The sequence below is a fragment of the Rhamphochromis longiceps genome, linkage group LG12 (genome assembly GCF_057381845.1).
Source record: "Rhamphochromis longiceps isolate RC_006_pf linkage group LG12, R_longiceps_female_GT1.1, whole genome shotgun sequence".
NCBI classification, from domain to species: domain Eukaryota; kingdom Metazoa; phylum Chordata; class Actinopteri; order Cichliformes; family Cichlidae; genus Rhamphochromis; species Rhamphochromis longiceps.
Window position 1 is genome coordinate 42,730,138 of NC_140568.1, and position 26,444 is coordinate 42,756,581.

Below are 26,444 nucleotides of genomic sequence, written 5' to 3' on the forward strand. Positions count from 1 at the left end.
TACTCAGTCCCTAAGGACCGCTTTACAATCACTCGAATCAATACACTCAATACTTTTCCTGCTTCGCTATGATGGTTATGCTGCCTGATATTCGCCTCTTTAACTGATGTTACCAGATTAGATATTGGTTAGATAAATCATCTTATTGTGTTATGATTAAGTTCTGCTTTAGTCACGGGCGCCACCATGAGGGGGCATGGTGGGCACTGACCAAGCCCCAAAATTTGCTGCCCCCCTAGCAATACTGTCCTATGTTGGTAATAATTTTAATATACTTGTATGTGCTGTGCCACGCCAATATTTTTAGTGGCCCCCATATGCCACCCCTATGTAAAATTCTGGAGGCGCCCCTGGCGCATATTTGTAAGCAATGTCTGCACTGGCTTTAAGTATTTTTGTCCACTTGTGGGCAGTGGTGCAAGAGGCAAAAACAGCACCTGATACAGTGATATACACCAGCTATATTATGATTTAGTCATGTTTCTGACCACCTGTGGTGGAGGTCTGATATATGGTCCACAGCAGCTACAAGGAAGGAAAATATTTGTCTCTCGGCTGCTCCACTTTCTCACAAGTTTTAGGGGAAAATATTGAAGAGAACAGATTTTGGAATTGTTACTGTTTTCAATGCTGTTATTACAATTTTCAATAGCACAGCCTTAAAGAAATACAACAAAAATCATTTGAATGGGTTAATCAGGTGATGAGTGTAAGTACAGGCTCATGTTCTTGTCTTGGTCTCTGTGCGGCCGTGTTGTCTGTCTAGCTTAAAGTCTAGACTTGAAGCTGCAGTCCTTCACACCAGCAAATGATTAATTGGTTTTCCTAGTGTGTTTGTGCATGAAGCAGCCTCGCCTGCAGCAGATTCCATTGACAGGCACAGAACAATAATGGCAGGTGGCCAAAGCTGATTCATCTGCAGCACTCGGGTCACAGCAAAATAAAAATCCAGGTCACTGACTCCCAACCTGAACCTGAGAGGAATCTCAGAGGCCGGCTGATGATCTGAGGACGTATTCTGAATGAGCAAACAGCTTCACAATAAAGGCGTTTAGCTAATATACACCTCCTCCCTGTGCTGCAGTAGGGCTTTAACAACATGCTTGAGGGCACTCTGGCAGGACTCATCCTCACTTTGTGTTATTATTGAATATTTTGGCAGTATTGGGACTCTGCTTTTAAACCCTGTGGCCTCACAGCAGGAATGTGTGGTGTTTGGGTCATCCTCACCAGCTGTAGTTGTGAGTTTCCTTTTGTTGTTTACAGTGTTTCATAATCTCACAGGAGGTTAAAAGTACAAATACTAATACTATCTTTGTAATTACACAATGAAGAATGTAAAAAACACGTTACCAGGGTCAGCTCAAATGGGTTCACATGTGCACTGCTGATCTTAACTTTATATTTTTTAACAACCCCTTTTCCTAAAGAATCATTGATTTTCCTGGGGTGCGATTACAAATACGCATGTGTTCTTATTGCCTCGTTAAATAAAGATTGTAGGGGACATTGCGCCATCTAGTGGAGCAAATTTGCATCAAATGGAAGTACAGCTCGGCCTTGATTCAACTTCAGTTGATATCTCTTTCACAAAGTGCAAACTGGTTTTGGTCATAACATCATAATGGTTTTTATAGTCTATTGAATATTAAAGTCACAGACTTGCAGAAAACACCATTTACTCAAACTGCAAGAATAAAATTAACTGTTAGGGTCATTACCTTACAATATAAATCCATATATGTTAAGGTACCGTATAAATAACATTGAATTAAACTGTCAATAAGTAACTGTTAGGTTAATATTCCTATATGAAAAGGTTCATACATTAATAAGACATAGTTCTCACTTCAGACTCCAGCAAAAATTATTATAGTTAATTATTAAAAGAGGTGATGTTCTCACTTTTGGTCTGGTAGCTACAAAAAGTGTTATTTGCTTATAAATGCGTAATAACACAATTTGATTCAATTTTATTTATACAGTGCCAAATCACAACAACAGTTCCCTCAAGGCACTTTATATTGTAAGGTAGACCCAACAATAATACATACAGAGAAAAACCCAACAATCATATGACCCCCTGTGAGCAGCACTTTGGCGACAGTGGGAAGGAAAAACTCCCTTTTAACAGGAAGAAACCTCCAGCGGAGTCGGGCTCAAGGAGGGGCGGGGCCATCTGCTGGGACTGTTTGGGCTGAGAGAAGGAAGACAGGATAAAGACATGCTGTGGAAGTTAGACAGAGATTAATAATCAGGTGTGTGTTAATGTTAACCACATGAAACCAACAACCAAACAAAAACATAAAGCTTAGGACATTTGAACGACAGCAAAGTGAGTATTTAAGTTTAACTTTATTGACATTATTACTGTTAATAACTGTTTATACAGCTTTATTATCTAATAACTCGTGTTCATTAATTACATGGGGCTAAATTTAAAATGTTCCTCTGTAGTATTACTCGTGTCACGTAAAACATAATAACATAAGTATAGTCTAAACGTAAAAGGCAATAATCCCATATTTTTAAACTCCATAGCAAAGTGTTGGATTATTTGGAGAAAAAAAATCTTCTTGTTACTCATTACATCCGGTCAAGACTGGAAATTTTCTCTTTAGCTTTCTTTTGTCATGTGTAGCACAACACAGTGTAATGTCATCATAGTGATAATAAGCGCTGTGGTTTAATAGTTTTTGATGCAGCATTGTGTGTTTTAGCTCTACTTTAATCACATCTAACGTGATGCTTTTAGGCACTAATAAAGAGGCGAGGCTGCCGGACACTGGCGCCACCGGGCCCTCTGACCACCACCAGTAGGCAACGGGTGAAGTGTCTCGCCCAAGGACACAACGACCGAGACTGTCCAAACCGGGTCTCGAACCAGCAACCTTCCGACTACAAGGCAAACTCCCAACTCTTGAGCCACGATGCCATTTGAACTACACTTTAGGGCACTTTGTTCATTTTAAACATCATAGTGAATGGGTTGTAATATTGGTTCGTTTTTTGTTAATAGTAAAACGAGATGGGGGGGGGGGATCTGTTTAATTTAAGCGCACAAAGTACCTTTCATTGTCAGTTGTACTTCCTTAATTTGGACACTAGATGGAGGCAAATATGCATTCCTATTTTCTGTCTCCTTGCACAAATTCCAAAGTGAAGAGCAGAAATCACAAGCACATTAGCTTTTTTGTTTCTTAACTCAGTCCTTTGAATATTACTAGGTTATAATAATTTGTGCAATATTTGATTGATTTATAATTTTGTAAAGACGTTTCAAAGGAGAGCGATAATATGCGTCTTAAACATATGTGCGTTACATTACGCGTAGATTAGATGTGCAGGGGGGGAAAACACGAGGTGCTGGTTTGAGTTTAATGTGAATGTTTACTGTCAGCTTCCCGGGAACAGTTGGTTTGACATTCTGCAAAAATAACGAAGAAGAAGCCAACAAGCATAAGTAGAAGGGATGTAGTCATCAGTTATACACCTGTTCATTCCCTAAGGTGACGAATCTGCTTCGAAACAAATTCATGTCGTGTCAGGCGAGAGATTCGACAGTTTTCCACCAAACTGGAGTCATCCTGGTACCAAAAATATGGCACCAACATTTATTTTAGTTCAGTTTATTATTTACCACATTGCACCACATAACTGCTGGGCCTGAAGGCGAAACTCTCTTACTGACCGCTGGAAGACCATGAAATTCACCCGTTAGTAGAAGCTGAATCCCAAAGCGTCTGTCCACCATGACCCCCCAGAACTGATCTGAACTTCTGATAGTAACCCTATGTAGTAACCAGTTCTTAAAGTGCACTTGGAGATGCCACCAAAATTGATCATTTAAAAATAATAATAATAATATGAAGGTGGCACAAAAGCAGCACCATAACTCAAGGAACAGAACGATAAATATTTAAGCAGCGCTGCCTCCTGACTGCTGACTCTTATGTGACTACCAGCGATACTAAAGTGAAAAAAAATCACAACTCTGAACATTAGCCTTCGTTTTATAGCACTCATTATTACCCCTAACATTATCCCCATTACTCTGTGAAAAGTAATTGGTAAATATCTTTTTAAAAAAATGCTTTTTAAAATAATCTGTATTATGAAATGATACTAATGCATACAAAAAGAAACGTGATTTTATTTGAAGAAACGCAATGCTCTTAATACTGAGTTTTCAGAGTGAGAATAGTGACAAGACCAACATTTTACTCTTATTTTTCTTACTTTAGGGTACCCGGTGAGGCCTCGGCCACCTGAGAAAGAAACTCCAAAGTGAGTAAGTGAACCTGTAAGCTGTGCGGTCTCATTGCTGTTCAAACTCTTCCAAAATCACAATGTGCTGGAAGTGTACAAGTGAGGCCAAAGTGGAAGTGACTTAAACCTGCATCATTTCTGGTGGCCAGCAGGTGGCAAAAAGATCAGATGGTATAGACGTACATAAGAAAATGATCCTCTTAGTTTTCTTTTTTAAAAAACATTTATGGCCTCAAGTGATAGTTTCAGTTATGATTAAACACTATTTATTTTGGAAATGATCGTCCAATTTAAAGTTAAATAGACAATAAAGCAGTGTTTGCTTTGGGCTTTGGTTGCCTTGTCTCTAACCACCAGATTGTGCACAAGATGGTTCAGAACATCAGAATGTGAGCTTGGCTATGCCCATCTTTTCAATACAGTCTGTGGTCATGAATGCATTTTCCAGAAACAAAACAAACCCACAGAAGTCACTGATAAATTTAAGCCTTTTATTAACTTTTCTCTTTTTAAACACAACTAATTCATTCATAAACATTCCTCTATTCCATTGTAACAGTCCAAATACAAACGATGAGCACGGGGAGAGAAAAAGGAACATACAGTATGTACACAACAAACTACAACAGCACTGTGCGTTGAGGGAGAAGCAGTCAAGGCAAAGCGGACATCAGTCAAAAATATTCAACTTCATACGCTGAGCTAGTACCTTGTAAAATAAGTGTCTAATACAAACTTATATAAAAATATTAAAGTCAGGACTACTTATGCACGTTATGTACCTAGTACAAAATTAAATAACAATAAAATAAGCGTAAATATTGGCATGAGGAGATAACGCAAATGTATAAATAAAACATAGTGGAAATGTACTTTATTATGAAAAATAAAAACTAAATGGACATAATTTAACCAGAAAGCCTCAGTTCACATTATTCAGCTATTTTCTGACTGGACCACCAGGGGGCAGCACCGACACATTTTTTTCTACGAGAGCAAGGTGGCGCAGGAACAAAAGGAAAGTATGAATGAGAGTCTAGAGGAGCATTTCAGCATAGATAACTGGGAACAATAAGAAACAGACATGAAACCCCCCCACCCCATTTTAGCTCACTGCTAAAGGCCTCTGTACGCTTCAAAGGCAAATTTCAAAGCATCCAAAACTCCTGAAGCTTACTGATGCTGCAGTTCCTTTGAAGCATACTGGAACCATAATCATGTCAAGACAAATGACAAATGAAATGTTACTTCCAGCTTCAGAAAATCTAAATTTTACACAACACAAACAAGAAAAACGACTTTTACATCTTTTCTCAAACGCAGCCAGTGCCTTCTTGTTTTCCTTACGTCACAACAAAAGCTTCAGAAACATGAAGTGAAAGATACTTGGATCTGATACAGTAAAATAATGTCTAGCTTAATGGTAAACAGTGTTATAGGTTAAGGTTTGGGTTCTCTGTACGGAGAACGCTGGCTTGTGGAACCCAGAGTAGCGTTTCTGTTGCGTTAGCCAACCAGCAGCTAACTTTGTAGCTTTAGTGGGGAGAAAAATAAAAGAGGCGGGGAAACAACAGCCCCAACTTTGTTAACACTCACAGGTACCCTTTTTTTCCTTTCTTTTTTTTTTTTTAAACTGTGAGGGTTTGTATTGTTTCTTTATAAAACAAAGACTATAAAGTCATACAAAGAGATGAAAAACAGCTGTCCTGAAATGTACAGCACAAAGAGCAAGAGGGTAAGGAAAAGCAGAGCTGGGGCGGGACACCAAATGTCCTCGCCAGCTGAAGCAGAGATTGTCGTTTCCCTTCCAACACGGGGATACTTTGCTTGGACAACAGCGATGCTGACGGGGCACACGGGCTCACTTGTTGGGTTCGACGTTATTCTGGTTTCTTCAGAGGTTTACACCCTGCTTAGCAGAGTGGATCTGTGGGGCAAAGAAAGACAGCACCGTTAGAATCTGCAGACTTTCATCACAGCGATGTTTAATGATTGCAGTGCTCAGCCTCTTGCAAAAATGGCTGAGGAATGTGAAGCATGACTGTGCAATTCATCTTTAAGAACCTGAAACATTAAGGATCCTTAATTTCTGCTCTTTGTCAAATTTTTTACAGTGTACCAACTGCAAAATATCTTGGACGACTTCCATGAATGTTTCCCTTTTCCCTGCAGGATGGATGCTTTTAATACGACAGATTTAAGCAAATCTGCTGGAATTTTACAGTCCTAAGGTCCAGCACAGCGACCGCCACAGCAACAGTCTGCCTTTAGTGGATTTCCAGGTGTAACGTGTGTGGATGTAGGGGGCGACGGGCAGCGCTGGGCACGGCAGCACGTTCTGCTGACGCAGCTCGGCCGGAATAAAGTGACAGATCGTGTCGCAGTGGAGGCAAAGCTCAGGGGACAAACAGGGTTGGCAGGCTCTCAGGAAACGTGACCACACACACTCAAACACACGCGCCCACACACACATGCACACACACACACACACACACGTGCACACACACACAGCTAAGTGGATTCACCCCGGCTGGGCTTAACCCAACACTCGCAAGGCTGCCGATCCAAAAACCTGCTCTCACCTTTGACCCCTGCCAGAAGATCTGATTCATACGTCTGTCTGCATGTGGGTGGCTGCGCATGTGTGGGGTCAGCTTGGCGATCTGAAGCATGGTTGTCACGCTCTGAGTCATGTGGTCACTGTTCATACATACTTGGTGTAGTTTTACATCCATTTTTCCTTTCTTGCATCCACATTTTAAAAAGAAAACTTGCAATCAGGTCTGTGTGAGAGCAGGGTGGAGAAGCTGCACTGGCATTGTCCTTCATATGGCAGAAGTTTCAAAGCTGCCTTTCTTTGGACACTTGGGAGCAGAAATAAGGCCAACGTTGCTGCGAGTGGGGATGTCTGCTAGCGAGTTTAAGGCTGAACTACAACCTAACTACTACTTTTTTCTTTAGTTCACCCAAATAAATTATTTATTAATGTCAGTTACAGTGTTGGGACTAACGCGTTATTAAGTAACGCGTTACAGTAACTACGTTATTATTGTGGTAACGAGCACGGTAACTAGTTATTATGCCAAAATCAGGAACGCGTTACTCGTTACTGGGATTTAGATAGGCTCGTTACTCGTTACTATCGCGGAGCTTCCACAGATTCAGTAACATTAGCAAGTGGTGGAGGCAGCAGGTGGATGAAGGAAAGGGGACGCAGAAGGAAAAGAGACCCGAGGCGGCCGCCGGTCCAAGTGTGAACTAAACTTCAGGTAAGAAGTTATGACCTGCAGTCTCTCTGGGTCAGATATGAACCAGGTTTAGGTGGAGTTTATTTTCGTTATTCTGACTTTTTCCGTACTGCGTGCTAGCTAGCATGACGGAGTTTCTATACAGCTGGGTGGTGCTATGAAGTTAATGATGTTGAACTTTATTTTGTTCATAAGTTATTAGAGTTGCCAACCGTCCCGTCTGGTATTCAGAGAAAATATTACGCGTTTCTTATTGAGGTGAAAAGGAGAAACAGGTTTACCTTTTAGGTGACATGGATGAGTTGAAGTTATGAACTGTTTCTGAGAGACAAATAACACCAGGATCCTTTTCTAAGTAGCTGACAGCTGGTAACTGTGCAAGTGTGGATCTAGCAAAGTGTTGCCAGGGGGGCAGGTAGGGCATTAACAGGGAAAAGGGGGGCACAAAGAAATACTTTTCTTTCTTATTCTCATTTAAAATGTCTCGCTTTTAAAAAATAATTATCTGAATCTTACAACAAACGATTGATAGATTGATACATATATACCATCAGAACAGTGAACATCACTGTCACAACAGTGTTTGTTTTCATTCAAAGGCTTTATGATTTTTCCTATAATGGCGGGCCGGTCTCTAGTCAAAATGACCGGGACGATTTTCTGTCCCAGTCCAGCCCTGTATGCAGCTCATCTGCAGTCTGGTGTTGCCTACATCTTCCTATTCAGAAGGCAGAATTTCCGAGTTCTGAGTACAGTCAAAGCACCACGACTGCAGTTTTTGTGTTGATGTAAAAGGCGCACATGACGCTGTGACGTAGGCTAGAATCATGGCAGCAGTCAACGACGGTCCAGGCGTGGGATTTCTCTCGTGGAAATATGCACATTATCTTTTCCTTTCTATTGGTAGGTGGCACAGTGCACTTGTGGCAAGTAAGCAAGCTAGAAGACTGGCAAAGTTATGGAAGCAACACATTAACAAGAGAATTCTGAGTAAAACCAAAGTTTCAAAGTAACTAGTAATGTAACTAAGTTACTATTTTAAAGTAACTTACCCAACACTGGTCAGTTACCATTTCCCACGTTAAATTTTACTTCCTTTCATATTGTGCCACCTACCCACCTCTACCTCACAATGTAACTTAAATAAGTTATAATAAAGGCTAAAAACACCCCAAATGTTTTTAGAAAATGGCTTTTGGAGCTGGACCAATCGCTGCTGTACTTCATTAAAGGCTCAAAGAGGAATTCATGAGTTCATCTGCTAACAGAATGAGGATTATCCTGTTCTTAGTGTGAACCTCTAGTGAGAGCTGCAACATTAATGCGAGTCCAAAGAAAGGGCAGAGTGTTTTCTCAGCCATCTGTTGTTTTTACAGCAATTTCTTGTAGTTTAATAACTGAAAACTTAAAATCCGCAAATTTTTCACGGCCACATAAATGAATCTGATCTTAACAGTTCTCAGCGGAGAAGCGACGCATCCCTGACTCAGTTCGTGTCAATTTAACTTCAGCGTGATGCTGAAGCGAGGAAATATCCCTCCGTCAGCTCTCTGGGGCTTAGAGCCACCTGAACAAAGACATTTTTCTCTCATCCATCTTCTCACACACACACACAGTACTGTGTGACAGGAGGGTATGGCGTTATTGCGCACATAAGATGTAATTGTGTGAAAATGACTGATGTCTTTACACGCGCGTGTGCAAGCGACGGCGTGGCCTGGAAGACCGATGACAGCCTCTGTGTGTGTTTAATGCATTTATTGAGTAGCGTGAGGGGTCAGCCTCACAGCGTGACCTACATCCCTCTGGGTGTGCCTGGTCAGCGGGGAGACCGGGCAGAGGATGCGGGGTGACAGCCGTGATTGAAAGACTCGAAGCCCCTGAGGGTGAGTGTGTGTGTGTGTGTGTGTGTGTGTGTGTGTGTGCATGCAGAGTGAGCGGGGAGGGGTTCATACACACCTCAGAGACTTCCATCTGTCCTTCTCCATGTTGTTCTCAGGACCTTCGCTCTCGTATGATGCCAGATACAGAGCTGCAATGAGAAACAGAGCAAGATCATTCAAAGCTGTGACATTTATATGCCACCTTAACCCATTTTCCCCTCACTCTACTATTTTCTGTAGTAAATGCTGTTGATACTCAAAGCTGATTGGTCAGTTCAGACAGTGCGTTTCAGAGTCGGGAGGATTTTACTCCCCGTCGGTCTCTGATAACACTGCGATAGGAGCCCGAACCGGTGACGAGACTTTGAAGTGGATTACAGGAGACTGAGACTATCGGTGCCGCTGGAGCACGAGAGGTGATAACGAGGTGTGTGAGGATCTGAGGATTAGTCTCTGCACTGCTATATTATTATGATTAAGGACAAAGAGGCGGAGGGCACATCATTTTGGTTTCTTCTGTTTCATTCCACACCAACGCTTTATCATTACTGACACAAAGTAACAATTCTCCCTATTAGGGATTTAAAGTAACAAGGTTTGCTTCCTTAGTTTTAAATCTATGACTATCTTAGTATAATTAGAGGTGTTTTCTGAGCTCGTGTAAATGTATTGACATGTATGGCTTTGTCCATTTATTTCCATGTTTACAGACTTGAAATCAAATGGTACATGCCCCCCAAAAACGTTACTACACAGCTACACAGGGGAGGAAAAGCACAATTTTTCACTTGTATAGATAAAGTGTCAAACCAAGCCTTGATTAATGTCTGTAGCTTCATATTTAACATGGACACATTGGTTTCCTTTTTTTATTTAAGATAACCTTTAACGTTCAATGAACTCACCATCTTCGGTGAATACCGGAGCGGTCAGCAGGTACTGAAGGATCTTGCGATCCTTCTCAAACGGACACTCCACTTTCTTCCAGGTCATGAACTCACTCACTTGTTTGGCGAGCTCCCAGAATTTCTGAAACAGTAACGACACAGGTTGGTTATTCAGAAGGAATCGACATGTTTCAAATGAAAAGACTGCCTTTGAATGAGGTTAGGGGTAGCGCCACACTGCGGTACTCGTCAGCTGTTAAGAAGTGTTAATGTGTTCAAATACACTTATTTATTTCATAACAGGGCAGGATACAGACGTGGTTCAGCAGCAGCCTATTTCCAAGGATAGAATCAGTCCTTAAAATAGTCTGATTCGGGGTAGCTGTGACCAGCCACGAGTGGAAATAGCTTTTGGTCACTGGTCATCATGGAAACACAGCTGATATTTGCACACTCAAGCCTTACTTCTGCATTTCCCAGCAGTCTTTAGAGAAGTGGTAGTAAACAGCCCAAAATTTGTTTCCATGTGTAGTAAATATCGCGACGCTGTCTGACACTGAAAGTCATGTGAGGGGAATCTCCCGTTGGGAAATATCAAATTCAGTTTACCTCAAAGTTGATGTGGCCGTTCTGCAGCCTGTTGGCACATCCCTCATTGAGGAAGTAGATGTCTTTTATGAGCAGGCTGAAGAAAGGGATGACAATCTGCAGGGCAACAGAAACAGAAAGGGATTTAATATCAGCGAGCAGATATAAGGGGGATTTCCTTATGACTCGTAGGTGTGTGCTCTTTTCTAAACAGCGATTCAAAAAGGATTACGGTTCACAAAGAGGATCTCTGCTTCACAGGAGAAACACACAGTAAAACTAGCGAGTTTTCCAACTACAGAAGTCTGTAGCAGGGTGTAAAAATACAACCTGTAGCTAAAAAAAACAGAAAAAACAACTAATGGGGAAGTGAGTCTGAGGTAAAGAGGTCAGTTTTCCAGAGAAGAAGAATTCCCCTTAAAAGCCACTTAAATAATTCATTGCCATAACTTACAATGATTTAGGTCACTGCATGTCTGTCTGTCTACACACACACACACACACACACACACACACACACACACACAGGAAATAAGGAAGAAGCACCAGCAGGTTGTAAGCTGGTGGGTTATTTAGAGGATTCAACTTTCTGGCTCACATTTATCATCTGATACGGCTCATAAGCAAAACATGTTTTATACTGAAGGCTGCTGTAAAGTGGCACACTGACCTATAAACCTCCTCAGTCTGTCACCTCTCTCCTCACTGTCCCCACCCAACATTAAACATTCATGGAGCTTTCAAAGGAGCAACCGAAGGAAAAGCAACACACTGAGCTCTTCTTCAAACCTACATTTGTGTTGCACTTTCTATTATTCATACAAAGTCACTGTGTCAGACGCTGTACTTGTACAAGCCGCCAACACCCTTTGTTTTTAGTTCTTCCCACAAAATCATTTTTCAAGCCAAGCCAGCGAATCTCGCTCATGTGCTTTTTGTTCCTCGTGTTCTTCTAAAGCTGCTCTTGGCCGGCTCGGATTGCACGCCTGTTTGTGTGAAATTATGTCTCCACACCGTCCTTTGACAAAAGTTGGGTGCAGCTGACTTGCATTTAACGAGGCCTCGGTGAAGTCACAAAGTCAGAACATCAAGTACAGCGAGGGGTCTGCAGGGGCAGGATGTTTACAAGAGCCTGCCTGTGTGCGTGATCTCAGGGCTGTTGTCATACACACACGCGCACGCACACACGGGCGCGTACACACACGGAGAGTTTAAGGAAAAAAAGCCTGCAGGAGCTGAAAGGAAGTCGTTTTCACAGCTGGACATGAGAAGGTGTTAAAGGCCTGGAAGCCGAAGGGAGGCTGGATTTTGTAGCAAAATGAAATCTACCTTAAAGTTGATGAAATGTGCAACAATACTGTAATAGAGATGACTGAATCACCCGAATACAGTTGCTTTAAAATGGGGATTGCAATTGGTCCAAACAATTAATCCACAGCTATGTCGATACGAGCAATTATGAAACCACTGACAAATTAAGAAAACACTTGTAAGCTTGTAACAATCCAGTGTGCTGCTGGGAAACCTTGGGTTTATAACATCCATGTGGATCTTATTTTGAAGCCTTGATAATATTCTGTTGATGACATGCAGACGGAGAGCTGGATACCTGACGGCCAAGTAGTCGTTCCTGGTATATCCACCTGAGTGCATCGCTCGGACCCGAGCAGGCGCCTTCCTGAGCATTGTCGCAGACCTTACCACCACATCAAGTTAAACATTAAACTTTAAACCTTAACATTAAACCTAAGGTGTCACCCTGGCCTCCCAACTCTCCACATCTGACCTACTCGATACTCGGTCGAGCAGTTCTCTTTGTTTACAAGCATGCAGCTAGGTAAACATTACATCCGAGCCGAGGGTCACACCGTTAATGGTACAGGCAATATTTATTCTGCACAACTGTGTAGAAGATAATAGTTCTTACATACAAAAAATAGCGCTGCAGGCGAGGGAAACACTGTCAAATTTTATTTTGTGGTGAAATGACCCTTTATCTTCTTAATTAACTGTCTCCATCTGGTTAAAACAAGTCTTAGAAGAAGAGTATGCAATGCAACTTTGTCCAAACTGGAGCTGTTGCCACATTCTTCCTTATAAAATATCTCACAATAGTTGCTACACAACCAAACACGATCCACCGAGTCTGGTTTAGATCAGCTGTTCGGCATTTTGTTAACATGTTATTTCAAGCAAATGAGCCAACATAGCAACAAGTGTTGGATCGTTAAATCTTTTCTGTCCTCACTGCAAAGAACAAAACCTACAGCAAGAATAGGCTGAAACACACGTCGTCAGACTGAAGCTCTGCGAGTGCCTGACGGACACTATAAACACCCCCCGACCCCCCAAAAGGAGAGGTCACATGCAGGAACATACCAGACTTCTTGGGAACTTTCCATTTCATGACCCTGACCTCTTGTACTGGACTGTTTGCATATCTTTGCTCGAAAAAAGGGGGGACATCCCTCACGAACCACAGGGAGCTGCACACACATCGACAGTACACTTTGTCTCCACTAAATAAAAACACCTTTTTTTTAAACATGATGACGGGACGAGAGGCTGACCACTAATGTCTGGCAGCCCACGAGCTTCGGGGCGGATCGCATTCGGTCAGGGTGGGTCGAAGCAGCAGAGAACGCTATGTGATCTGGCAGGAGGCCATGTTTTCGTTTCATTCCAAAGCATCTTTGATGAGGAAGAAACTCAGACCCTCCTCATGTTTTGACCCTCATAACTTGACCTCTGCGTCCCCTCTGCACTACACTGTTATGTAACCTCCGTCCCTCTGCAGTCCTCCCCGGAGGCTGCTGATGCTGTAAATATTACGGGAACACACTGTGCAGACGATTTCAAGATACGCCGCTTTGGTTCTCTGCACTGCCTCAAACACTTCCTTCCACGTCACAGTGCATGAGAATAAAGTCTGAGATAAGGTCTCCACTTTTTGCATAACCGCAGTCAAGCGTAATACGTCCCCGCTGTGACACACGTCACCACTGAAAGGTCACGACAGCTGTCAAATGGTTTATAGTAAAGACACCGAGCCACCGTTCACTATAAGTGTCTCTGACTGTTTACATGAATTGTAAACCAAAGTCTGGTGTTCACATGTCCAGCTGTTCAAACTCTTGGGTCTGCATAAACACTGGCTGCTTGATGTGTCAGTATCAAGCAGCAAACTCCAAAAACTGCAGTTCTTTGACTGGCCACTTGAGGCTGAATCCAATCCTCATAGACTCCCAGTCTTAAAATGCCCAACTTAACAAAATAAATAACAAACAAAAAAAATGTTTACATCCTGATCAATGGCAAAGACCTCGAAGTTAGTGGGTGAGCGATATTCTTTATTATTTTTATTAGGGTGTCGCTTAATTAGCAGATGTCTTTGTCCACAATCCAACGTCTGACATCACCATGGTTACGTCCATCTTTTAATAAAGGTCTGTTATTCAGTACGAAAATATCTGTCATCTTTTTGGCAAAGAGAAATAAATAATCGGAATCGCAGCTTTTCCCAGAATTGTGAATCCGATGCAACAAATGTTGCGCTTCAAATGTCATCGTCCATATTTAATTTGCTCTCTTTCTGCCCGACACAAGGCGTTCAGATGGGAGCTGAACTACAGGTGAACCAGTTGGAAAGTTAAGATTACATTTAAATATTCAGAATAGACAATCTCCCGTAAACACGCCACCATCAAATGCGGGAACATCAAGGCCTCACCTTCTCTCTGCTGCTGTTGGCGGTGATTGATCTCTGCGTGGCTCCTCTCAGTGCTGTTCTGTAGTTATAGAAATTGCTGGAAGGATCCATCTGGTGCTGTGGAGAGACAAATACAGAGTCTGTGTGAGCACATGCCTCTGAAATGTGAGTGGATCTGATGGCCCAAAAAGCCGGCGACATGTGTTTTGGCTTAACACCAGTGGAAGTGCTAACTCTGTGCCTGGATAATACTAGTTGACAAGAAAGTGAAAGTCACTGAAGGAAACTCTGAAACTCGAACAAATCTTCAGTGAAAATTATATAAAATGTGGTTTTATTATTAGTTTTCACCATGACGACCAAGTATCCTCAGGTTTCAAATATTGTGACATAGGATGTAGTCACATATGGGGGGGGGGGGGGGGGGGGGGGGGATTATAAAACAATCAACAAACAGACGATGCCATTGGGTCTGCGACTTTCAACAAACTAAGCAGCAAATTAACTCAAACACAAAGTTTGGGATTCACCTAAAAGAAATCGTCAGAGGGACAAAAGATAAAGATAAAAGGAAAGCATCAAGAAGGGTGCGACTGACAAAAGGAACAAGAGCCAGCAGAAGAGGAACGACGTGGATGATCTCCAGTGAGACGTGAAGAAAACCTAAAGAACTCGAGTCTTTGAAACCCTTTCAGGTCTCGCAGAGCGTCCCAGACTCACTCGTCAGATCTCCTATTTCAAAAGGGCCGACTGATGGCCCGTTGGGCTCACTGAACGTGTTCTTGCGGTATGCTGGGTTTTCTCACACACCTCGGGGAGGAAGGCAGGGCTGCGTGATTTGCACACCCAGTTACACCTTAACATCTGGTCCTCCCGGCTGCTGGGCTCCATTTATTTCCACCTGATCCCGACAGAATCATCAAATTTCCCCTTATTTTTCTTCCAGAATGTACCAAGAACAATCATAGGTGTTCGATTTTTGTTCTTTTCTGCACTTTGCATGTTCTGACTTAAAACTGAACCTTCAGACTCAGATGTTCCAGGAAAATTCTGTTGCTTTACCATATAATCATACTAAACTTGGAAAAGGCTATCATGTGCTTTGGTTTAAGAGAAAGGCTTCAACTAGCTCAGTTCTGAGAGTCTCTGTTTTTTCTGGATTTATGAGCGATCTTAGTCATGGGCAGCAAACCCTTTATTCTCCCACTCAGATCCACGCTTGCAAAAGCTTTCAGAATGACCCTGTTTTTCTCTCTTACCCAATAAATCACTGACAGCAGTAGCTCCCCCGCAAACCCACAACTAGATTTGTCATAAGTGTTTACCACAACACTGCCACTACGCGTGGGAAAAACTTAAGAGTTGAATTATTAAAAGTGAGATTATAAAACACTCACTTCCTGAGTGCTGGTCAAAGTAAATCTCTTTTATACAAACTCACCTCTAGAATATCAAACTTGGCTGTTTTGACTTTGCTCCAGGTCTTCTTCAGCCGTGACACCGGACTCATGTTCATCCCAGCTGCAACACAAACACACACAAAAACAAAGGCCATGAGAGAGAGATCACACGCCCGTGCAAACACGATCGCATTAACACATGGCATTTTCCCCATTCAGCCAGACAGACGCACATCCCCCTCCACCCTTCCTCCCCCCCTCTGCCTCCCCTTCTCTTTCTTTACGTTGCTTCTTCTGGTGCAGCAGGGCAGCAGGAACAATAGAGTTAACACACGCCTTGTTTCCCCTCCCAGCACTCTGCTTCCCATATGGTAATCCTCTGTGTGTGCCCGGTGCACGTTCAGGCAGCGAAGGGTCACCAACAGAGCAGAACAACACCACAAAAACAGCCCTGGGGTACTCTAAAGAACTCCGGTTCACAGACAGAAATATAAAACTCGAAACCGCGAAGCCTCGTGTTCTCCCTGAACTCACTTTGATTCCCAGCAGACAGTTTGGCTTTTACACAGCACCGAGGGACGGAAGCGAATGCAGGCCGAACCACGGAGGCATGTGACGCTGTGTGTCAGAACGTGTGCTGCCTGGGAAACGGCTCCATCCACTCACAAAGAGACCAGTGTGAAGAAGGACAGGTGCTAGCTGTAGTGGTCCCTCTGGGACACATACGAGATGATTATTATACCGTTAATGTCTTCTTCTTTTCAGCGCAGTCACAATGTCGCCAATGACAAGAAGACACTGACAGTTGGGGGTTTTTGTTGTTTTTTTAATGAATTAAATGGTCACTTAACTCCAAGGCCGATTCTAGCCATGCAGTAGTTTAGATAATAATGCCCTTCTTTTTCTTTTCTGATCCAGTTTAGACAGGAAGGAAAACCAAATCTGGATATTTCAAGACCTGAAAAAATAAATGTATTTGCTCACGGAGACACAGCTGATGGTAAATGATCTCTTTTGGGGGGTAATAACCCTTTAAAAGCATCACAAACACAGTGTCCCTGGAGACGAGGCTGGTGTAGAAGGATTTGCCTGTGGCTCTCTTCCTCGCCGTCTCTGGGGAGGACAGAGGACAGCTGGCACTCCAATATCCTCTCCTCCCTTTCTCCCTCTCTCCCTCCCTCCTCCCCTGTGTGCTCACACTCTCTGGTCAGTGCTGACCATCTGCCCGGTTTATGCCCTCTTCCAGTCCCGAGTCCGCTCCCTGTTTGTAGTGGACGCAAAGACTCTCCACCCGCCCTCAGGCACCGATGACCAGACACGCTCTCCTCTAAGTCCTCCGAGACTCAGAGAGTCTTCTAACCTCTTAGGCCTCAGTGTTTTTCTCATTTCTGATCTGGAATCAACCTGGTTACATTTATCGAAACTAATCTTGTTTTTAGAGACACGTTAACCCCTGCAGCTGTTTAGTACAACCCGGGTTTGCTCCACAATGGGCAGAATGTGGAGAGAAATTACATAGAAGAGGCGGAAATATCAATTTCTCTACTGAAAGTAACCTCAAAAGACCAGGATACAATATGCTTATAGTTCAGCCATTGTACAGAGTGAAGAATGGAAACTCCATCAGTGATACGCCTCGAGTTCAGCAACTATTGGCTTGATAATTCACACTCTTTGTCCTGCAATTTTATACCTTTTGGGCTATTTTTCAAAAGCGCAGACACTGGAAGTAGGGACAATAGGTTCATAAATGTATTTTACAATGTGCAGACTTTGCAGTGACTATATAAGAGTGATTCTGTAAGTACAAGCAGACGTAGCAGAAAGCCATGGGAAAAACTGTCTGAGTGACCAAAGAACAAATTCCATCAAGACAATTATCTGCATGAACTCCGCTCCATCTGCTGCCAAGTTTCACTCATAATATTAAACTGAAGAAAATTACGTAAGGTGGAAATGAACTGAGACAATGTCAGGAGAGGTTACTGCCACGGGGCGACTGCACCGCAGCATGAACAAAACAAACAAACTGCAATTTATAGCACTAATCAAATTTATGATGATGCCCACAAGACAACAAGCTCTGTGCAGAGGCCTACACAGGAGGAAGCAAGTGCAGAGTGCACGTCTGAATGAGGAAAGTGCAAAGCATCACCTTGTGGGAACAATCGCTTCAGGTTTTGTGCAGCAATGAAACAAAACTTTATCTCAGAGAGAAAAAAAGAGAACTCCAACTCACATATGATGGCCATGAGGGAGTTAAAGTTGCCGATGTTGAAGCATTCCCGCGCCACGTCGATGAAGAACTCGATGACTCGGGCTCGGTGCTTCTTTTTCCCCGGCTGTTAACAAAATGGAGAACATTAAAAACTGCATTATGCCTCAGCTTTATTTCCAACAAACACATTTACCAAACAGCGAAGTGCTGTTCCCCGAAAAGGTTGTAATCATTGTCGGGGAGTTTTTGTTTCTTTCTTTATTTTATTTGACAAGCATGAAAAGTGTTTATTTAGCCTGTCCCAGACACCGCAGCCTTGTTTAACCTTGTTTTAGGGAACTTCCTCTTTCAGCTGGACTTTTGGGACATGAAAGCTACGTCCATCTTTTATTTACAGCCTATGGTTCGGCCATATTTTAATGTATTACGCAAGAATCTAGTGTAAACTGAGCTGTGAACATTTCTTTGGGTACTTCATTCACTAAACAATTATCTGAAAAATTAACCTTGCGATTTTATCCCTAATGAAGATAACAGTGGTTGTGTACCATCAACAATCCGCCTTCATTAGCAGTGAAGTTTACTGCTTGGCTTGCTGTTTGTTACCTACCATGCAGATCTCTGTAGCCACCAGATAACTGAGTCTGTTGAACCAGTCGACATAGGCCTCCAGGTTGCTGGCCTTTTTGTGATCACTGAAGCAATTCTGCAGAAAAAAAACACCAAAGAAAACCCACCTTCAGTTAGAACTGAAGTTAAAAGCAAAGCCAGTCGATGTCAATCGATTCAACAAATTAAAAAAAATAAAAATAAATGAGTGGACCTGTGCAGCCAATAATACTCAGCTTCCCCCTGCTTTTCATCTATAAGCACAATAGCGGTCAATGTTATTCACATTACGCATGCTGGCTCTTTGTGTGGATTCCTCTTGATATAATTCCACACATTCCTCGAGCCTTACGCCACTCGCGCCCATGCCGAGTTCCCGCCACTGAACATGTCGCTTTTTATGCAGACAGACTGAGTTATCCCCGTGTTTTCAAGTGGCTCGTTGGGGGTACGAGGCAAGCTAGCCTAAAAGAACAAAGGCAGCCTTAACCCCCATCACCCTGGCTTCCAAAAAACTGGCCCGTTGCCTAGCAGCCAAACGCCAGAAAAGAGACCACACCGCCCCAAAACACACACACACCTTACCAATGCAAACCCTTGGCAGTAGTGGTTGCTAGGAGATGGGGTGCATGCATGCCCATCTAATCCAGACACTGGGATGATTTGAGGAAATTGTGGTGTGATTGAGTGTGTGAGGGGAGCGGATATGTGGTCTGCTGCTAACGTCTGCAAATAACCTGCCCTCACTTTGACCCATGCAGCAGGCAGTTACTGCGCTGTGTAAACTTAACATCCTTCTGGAAGAGAAACTAGGCCATCGGAGACAAATCAAGTCTACACACCAGATTTCAGCCAAAAAAAAAAAAAAAAAAAAAAATTGCATAACTACTGTATGTGTTTTCTTATCTGCTGATGTATTCTGAAGCATGCAGTCATTACCTTATCATTATCCAGAGGGTCCTTGTGGACGAAAGCCTGGACGAATTCTTCAGGTCCGATGTAACTCAGTCTTTCCTGAAAAGGGAGAAAGAAAAATCTCTGAGAATCCACGAACAGTTTGCATCACACCAGGACCGTAAAAGGTTTAGTCACCAGATGGTTTCCCTACTTGTTCAAAGTTAGTTTGGGACTTATCTCGCATCATTAAAGCCTACATTTTATCTCCCTTTTTAGAACCTTTGTAAAAAAAAACAATTAAACCCTGTTTTTCACATTGATTTAGCTGATATGTAATGACTGTGGTTAAGCAGCACTGTTTCAAATCAATCAATCACCACACTGATTTATCAGTCCATCACAGAGATCTGGTCCTGCTCTGACATGCGTCGCCCTCTCTGATATCGATCTGGCCTGCTTCTCTTTGACTTCTGTGTGTGTCTCAGTGATGCGGTTTCAGACTGCTCCTTGGAAGGTCACATTTAGAGCTTACTTCAAAATAAATGACATTTAAACAGATTTTTAAGAACTGCTTCTCTTACCAGCTCTATGTGTGTGAGCTGCTGGGCGACGGTAAAGGGGTCATTGCAGATAGACAGCAGGTCTCTCTGTATGGCTGCCTGAGGCTTCGCTTTTAGAACCGTGAGCCTCTCAGCCGCAGTGGCGTTGATTTTGCCCAGTGCCTCCTCGTACTGGCTGAGCACCGTCAACCTCCTGATGAGGCCCTGGCTCATCTGGCTGACTGCCTTCCTGTAAATCTGTGAGGAGAAAGAAGGAAATCTGTTTGCTGGAACTCAGTTTTAGGTTAGTATGCCATCTGCCAGGAACTTTAGCTTTACTAGCATCTTCAGAAACAGTACTGGGTATCATATGAAGCTTGTTTTCACATTAAAGAACACCCAACTCTTAACCTTGTACTTTAACTTTGCTTGTTTTGCGTTTCAGGGTGGTGCAGGTGATGAAAGATGCAAGTTCACAGTCCAGAGCCACAGAACAGCCATCAAAGTGTAAATTGCAGAAAAATGAGCCTTTTTTCATTTACTACAATATCAATCACAATGTTACACAAAATTCTTCCTGCCAGGTTTATTAATAATTCTCATCAGCTCACGGGGAATAGGGCAGGGGACTCTTGGCTTACTGGCTGAGAGGTCATCTTATTTTGAAACTTTCCTGTGACTCAAACAGGCCACGATTAGATAACAGTTTCCTCTCTGCTCCACTTTAGCATAGAAGTTGTATAAGACGGCCGGTCGAGGGAAAGAGAACATGTGTATCTGATTTTGTGTATGATGAGAAGGCAGAATGATCCCAAGAACCCCTTCACGGCCACATCTCTCATCTCTGAACTTTCTGCCAATTCAGCCTCCAGAATCTGGGATCTACAACAAGACCAAGTTCAACAGGGGTGGGAAAGAACACCCAAGCTTTATAATGGATGTGGAGGGCTGGATGTCTAAACAGCAATCAAGTATGACGAGTCTGTGCTGCACTCAGACATTGGGGATAAAAATGAGCGGGCTTTCATCGCTCTGCTGGAAACAGTCAAGGCGGGACCTTTTTCTGAAATTCCCTTCCCAGGGCGCAACTAATGCATCTGTTTGTGGGTGATGTGGCTGTGATAGGTGCAATGACACATGAAGAGACACATTCATGTGTCAGCCAATCAGCTGTGGCTCTGTGGACACTGCAGTTTTTGGCAAGGGGTGATTGCCAGAATGAAAAATGAAACTGCAGAGAGAAAAATCAGGTTTTATGTACGAGTGCTGTGCTGTAGATTCTCAACAAACAGTGAAAAATGCCAAAATCCGATTTTTGATAGTTGCCAATTGTTTCTAGATCGATGCTTACAGTTTGAAGACATTAATTAGTTCCAAACTTTTAAAAAAAAATTGTCTGAACAGGAAAAGAAAGAATTTGTTGCAAAACAAACATTAAGATTCATTAGTTGCACACTTACACTCAGTCCTCTCTCACACACTGCAATAAACCCGGCTGATAAACACTGTATTAACTCTGCTAATGCTTGACCGTGCTCCTGCACAGTTGGACAACAGCGAGACATGCCACCAGTGAAAATCCACTTCACAGTGAACCATCTGCCGTAGCTTCTGTCCCCACCACAAACAGAGGACAGGCCAGGGTCGGGTAAATATAGTCTCGGATCTTGGAGACAACGGCATGCGTCTCATTTCTAAGCAGAGGAAGTCACATTTGCTCACCCCAACTTTTGGCGTTACGACCGAGTGAGCCTAGCAGTGGCATGCGATTCCCTTCACCGTCAACACTGGCAGCGGTCCTGAGGTGGCAGACGACTGCTCAGTGCAAGTCGACACTTCTGAGCACATGGCTGGGTTATGCCATCATATCACTAGAGGTCCTGTTATTCTTGGCTGACTGGTGTCATTTCCTGTGGAGCACCACCTGACCCAAAGCAAAGGCCCGACTGTTTTTAGACGTTCATTCAACCAGAACTAATGAGCAGAGTAAAAGGTGTACTGGGCCGGATTGTTTTAAACTACAAACATGCGCATGGTGCCAAGTCACGATGCGGCAGAAGTAGCTCTCAGCCAACTAAATGAGACCTCCCTGGTGTTCAGCATTAATCTGTGAAGTCGGCATAATCCGTGTGCGAGTGAATCGAGTTTAACACAAGTGAGATGTTTCATGGTTTCATGTCTTTAATGTTAGAACTTGAATTTAGTCTTTTATAAAAACCAGTTTTTAAAAGTGTGCTTGCATTATTTCAAGGTGCCTGGTGTCGTATTTGTTAATGTTGAACATAGATGAAAACTGATTCTCCCCATTCAGGAGAAACTGATACTCCAACATTGTTGCCTTTGAGTTCCTTTGTTATCTTTGATACAATGCACAGTTTAGAGGTGAGAGTGAATTACAATATGATACCATGCAATAATCAGAATCAGATTTTCACTATGCAATGGTTGTGGCCAATGAAGATATCGGTCCCATTGTCTGTTTAAGCTTCTTATGCAAAGATTCTTGCAGTACCAACTTCACAATGGTGCAAAGCACACCTGCCTCCATCTGAATATTCAGTTTCTCCAGGTATGTCAGGCACCTCGTGTGTCTAAATCATGTGAGAGCTACTAAAAATCTATCAAAATTACCATAAAAACGTAGCATGCAAAATAAAAACTGCACATTTTCAGGTCAAGAACTGTGCACCAGTAAGCGAGTTCAGATCGAGATCACAGCGTCAGTTTTTTTCCTTAGCTGCAGCTTCCCTGTATATCCAACCACGTCCATAATGACAGTCTTACTACAGAGATCAAGGTCTGGGAATGTTCAGAGTGTGGTCTGGACATAAGTCTGACCAGATGTTCAGGACATCTATTCTGGACTCTCTTCCCAGAGCACTGTGGTTGACTCGCCAAAGAACCAGCACCCAACTCTAAACTTCAGACGTGCTTATGCTAAAGCATTTATGTTTTGAATTTCAAACCTGATTTGGAGCCTTCATGTTTAGTTTTGTTTCACACTTTCTCCAAATCAGATCTATTCAAAGCCCCATCCCGAGAAGCACTTCCCACAATTTAAACAGCTGTATTTCCTGGAAATGTCCTGCGGTGTTCACACTACCAAAAATAAGGTGTCATCCTTTCTCACCACGGGGGGAATATCTATGGACACATGAATAAACAACTGTTCAACTCGACTCCTTTCCCCTAACATTTATTTGGTGCAACGTGTGCACCCGGGGCATCAAAGCTTCCCTGAGAACGATTCACTCAGAGGACTGTTGTTGGTCAGGCTTTGCACACCATGCTTACATGACATTTGAGTTTATCTTCATGATATTCGGATACTATTGCTTTGTCAGTACAAAACATGCTGTATTGTAAACCCGATCAATCTTTCTCAACGAAATTATTAAGTCAACAAGTTCATTCCTAGTTGATAACATCTCATAAACTACATTTCCCGCAAGGTCTAAGGACACAAAGGCAGGTACTGGATATGCAGGGGAACTCCTGGAAAGATTATTTAAAAACAGACTTAAAATAGACTCGTTTGGAAAAGAAATTGAAAGTAAAGTGTGCATTATTGCGTAATTCACCCATAGCGTGCCAATGGTTTCTCTTTATCTAGTTTAACTCTATTTGCCAGTAGAGATAATGTTTCATTTTGGTCTTAACTGACTAGCAGCAAATAGTACCTCTCATTTTTATTTTTATTTTTGTTAAATATACCAAGCATGGTATTATTTCAGGTAAAAGTTCCTGGGAATCTTCACCTAATGCCTGTTTCCCCCGAAGCTAGAATCAATTTCAACTATCAAACATATCCACAGAGGTTTGGTGTTAACGCCAGCTGCAGCCAATCTAGTGTGAAATCAAAAGATGTTTGCATGACCGTCAAAACAGTGCGTGTTTATAAGAATGTCTATGAGTGTGTGTACTGCTGTCGACCCTGGGTAAGTTTCCATGGGGGTGGGTGGAGGATCTGGAAAGCTATAAATGTGTCCAAGTGTCATGTGAGGTTGAATTGATTTCTAGATAAAGTCAGGATCAATACTTGTCCTCGCACCATCAATGAGTCCTGTGGAGCCTGATTAAAAAAGTGGGGGTGCGTGTTTTTCTTGTCTTGAGTGCTAAAGAGGGGGCGGGGGTTTCTCTTCTTCATCACTATCTGGTCCTGACAAGCTGCTGCTGCAACAACTAAAACATCCAAAAATACACACACTTAGTTTGTGTGTGCCACTTTCCCGAGCAAAAGGAATGACTCAAACAATCAGCACGTGCACTGGAAGAATCCAGTCTGATGAGGACTAATATCATTAATTGTTCAGACCAAAGAAAATTTAACTGGGAACATGAGACGGTGACATGGAAGGATAGGAGCACGAGTTACGAAGCACAGTAAACTTGACGAATCATCATGGGACCTTTTTTTAATAATCATCATGAGGGAAACATCTTTCAGTGAATCCCTGCATGAAACAAACTGTCCCAATCTACATTAGCATAGCTCTGCAGTTTCGAAGCTCTGTAAATATGAGTGCTTGCCAAGTGCAAGCACTCATATTTGAGAGACATATTAACCTGTCATGGTTCACGTGGGGGGCTTTCACCTCTAAATTTCCATTTTGCCTCCTGCTAGTACTTTAGCTTATGCTAGCACTTCCTTTCATAACATACATAGCATGAGTCACTGCTTGTCAAAACAACGTTTCTATATCTAAATGTGTAAAGTCGGAGGGTCAGCACGTACCCCAAAGATAACAGAGGGTACGGGACAAAAAACTGTTCAAGCCTACTAAAAACAGGCTGCAGCAAGGCTAAAGGCGCACTGAGCCGGTGACATTCAGCTCTGCTGCAGAGGAACAATCCAAATGCTGCCTAAGAAGGAGCACTGCAGGGATGACAAAAAACCCACCTAGGCCATAAACAATGGGGCTTTTCTCTCTCAACCGATCCGGGCTCAAAAGTGCTTTGTTGCCAGAGATACCCCCACTCCACCTCCCTCTGCTGCTATCTGCAAAAAATCTGCCTGCGCCTGTAGCTTTACTGCACGTGCAGTCTACTAAACAGCACTGCACTATTGGTGATAACACCTAAAACTAAACATATTATCTAATCAGCAGGTCATTTGCTACTTGACTGATCTAGAAAACCCCTTTTGCTGCGTGTCGTGGTGAGTGGAAATGAAGAAAGACTGACCTCGTCTCCGCTGGCAAGCCGGTGGGTCAGCTCTTTCAGGCTCCGCATCATCCTCTCATCCCTAAAGTCATATGGGAAGGTTTCTGTCCACTCTGTCAGCAGCTGGAGGATTTTGGGAGCAATCTTCCTGACTCTCATCTGAAAATGCAGGTGAAATATGTACTTAGGAAGGGTGAAAGAATATCCTAGTTTAATACGATTTTTGAGTCCTGTTAGAACTCAATATTTCACTGACTTTTAATGCCATTGTTCGAAACTGAACATAGCAGTGATGGTGTTTTTTTTTTAAATAGAAGTCATGCTTTTAACCCCGTTCCCCCCAGCATACCTTATCAGCTTGGGGATCGCCAAGCCGCTGCTGCTCCGTGCACAGGTGACACACTTTGGACATCAGTTCATAAGGATGGATGAAGAGGCGAGAACTGAGCAGGAAGGTGAAGATGTATGTCCTCTGTTGAGATAAAAGACACATTTATTAAATAACAAAAATTATGATTTGATTCTTAAAGCTTGAATTAAAAATATATATTTAGCATTTGAAAGCATCACAATGCAACACTCACATCTGGATGATAGTCCACAGTTGGGACCAAGTGGTGAATGAGGGCCTCCAGAGACCCGGACACCAGGTTGTTATCATTATAATAAAGGCCGGGGTAGCCTTCCTCCTTGGTCTGGTACAGGTTCTTGTTATAGCTGCCACTGTTCAGCTGCCCTGTGAATGGTGGTGTCTGAGGCATCGTGTCCTGTGCAAACAAAGAGGACAAACACAGGAAGAGTGAGACGGTGCTTTTTAGATATTTAACCACGATTGCTGATGCAGGTCCAGACGGATCCGAAATAGCTCCCAGACGCAAACGCGGACAGCAAAAGGTTTGTTTGGGAAATGGTTTGGACACAGTCGACACCCTTTTCCTCCTCTGGACTTTTTAAGGTTTCTGGTTTGTGGTTTGAGTTTATTTGGATGTACAAATGGACGACTGAGAGAAAAGAAGAAATAAAAGAGCTGAAAA

The 26,444-nt window shown here is 42.8% G+C and overlaps 1 protein-coding gene across 1 annotated transcript in view; it reads right to left on the minus strand.

Moving 5' to 3' along the window:
• Positions 1-4,746: 4,746 nt before the first annotated feature.
• The window catches only part of rasgef1ba (RasGEF domain family, member 1Ba), a 28,663-nt gene continuing 6,965 nt past the window's right edge, over positions 4,747-26,444 (minus strand). Inside the window, exons 2-14 of the mRNA XM_085426443.1 lie at positions 25,995-26,177; positions 25,760-25,882; positions 25,432-25,569; positions 20,290-20,505; positions 19,751-19,825; positions 18,813-18,908; positions 18,224-18,326; positions 16,026-16,105; positions 14,606-14,701; positions 10,897-10,992; positions 10,306-10,429; positions 9,477-9,549; positions 4,747-6,196 (exon numbers count right to left, since the gene is read on the minus strand). Coding sequence (XP_085282569.1) covers positions 6,172-6,196; positions 9,477-9,549; positions 10,306-10,429; positions 10,897-10,992; positions 14,606-14,701; positions 16,026-16,105; positions 18,224-18,326; positions 18,813-18,908; positions 19,751-19,825; positions 20,290-20,505; positions 25,432-25,569; positions 25,760-25,882; positions 25,995-26,171 — 1,422 coding nt within the window. The 5' untranslated portion in view covers positions 26,172-26,177 and the 3' untranslated portion in view covers positions 4,747-6,171. The remainder of the gene's footprint in view (positions 6,197-9,476; positions 9,550-10,305; positions 10,430-10,896; positions 10,993-14,605; positions 14,702-16,025; positions 16,106-18,223; positions 18,327-18,812; positions 18,909-19,750; positions 19,826-20,289; positions 20,506-25,431; positions 25,570-25,759; positions 25,883-25,994; positions 26,178-26,444) is intronic.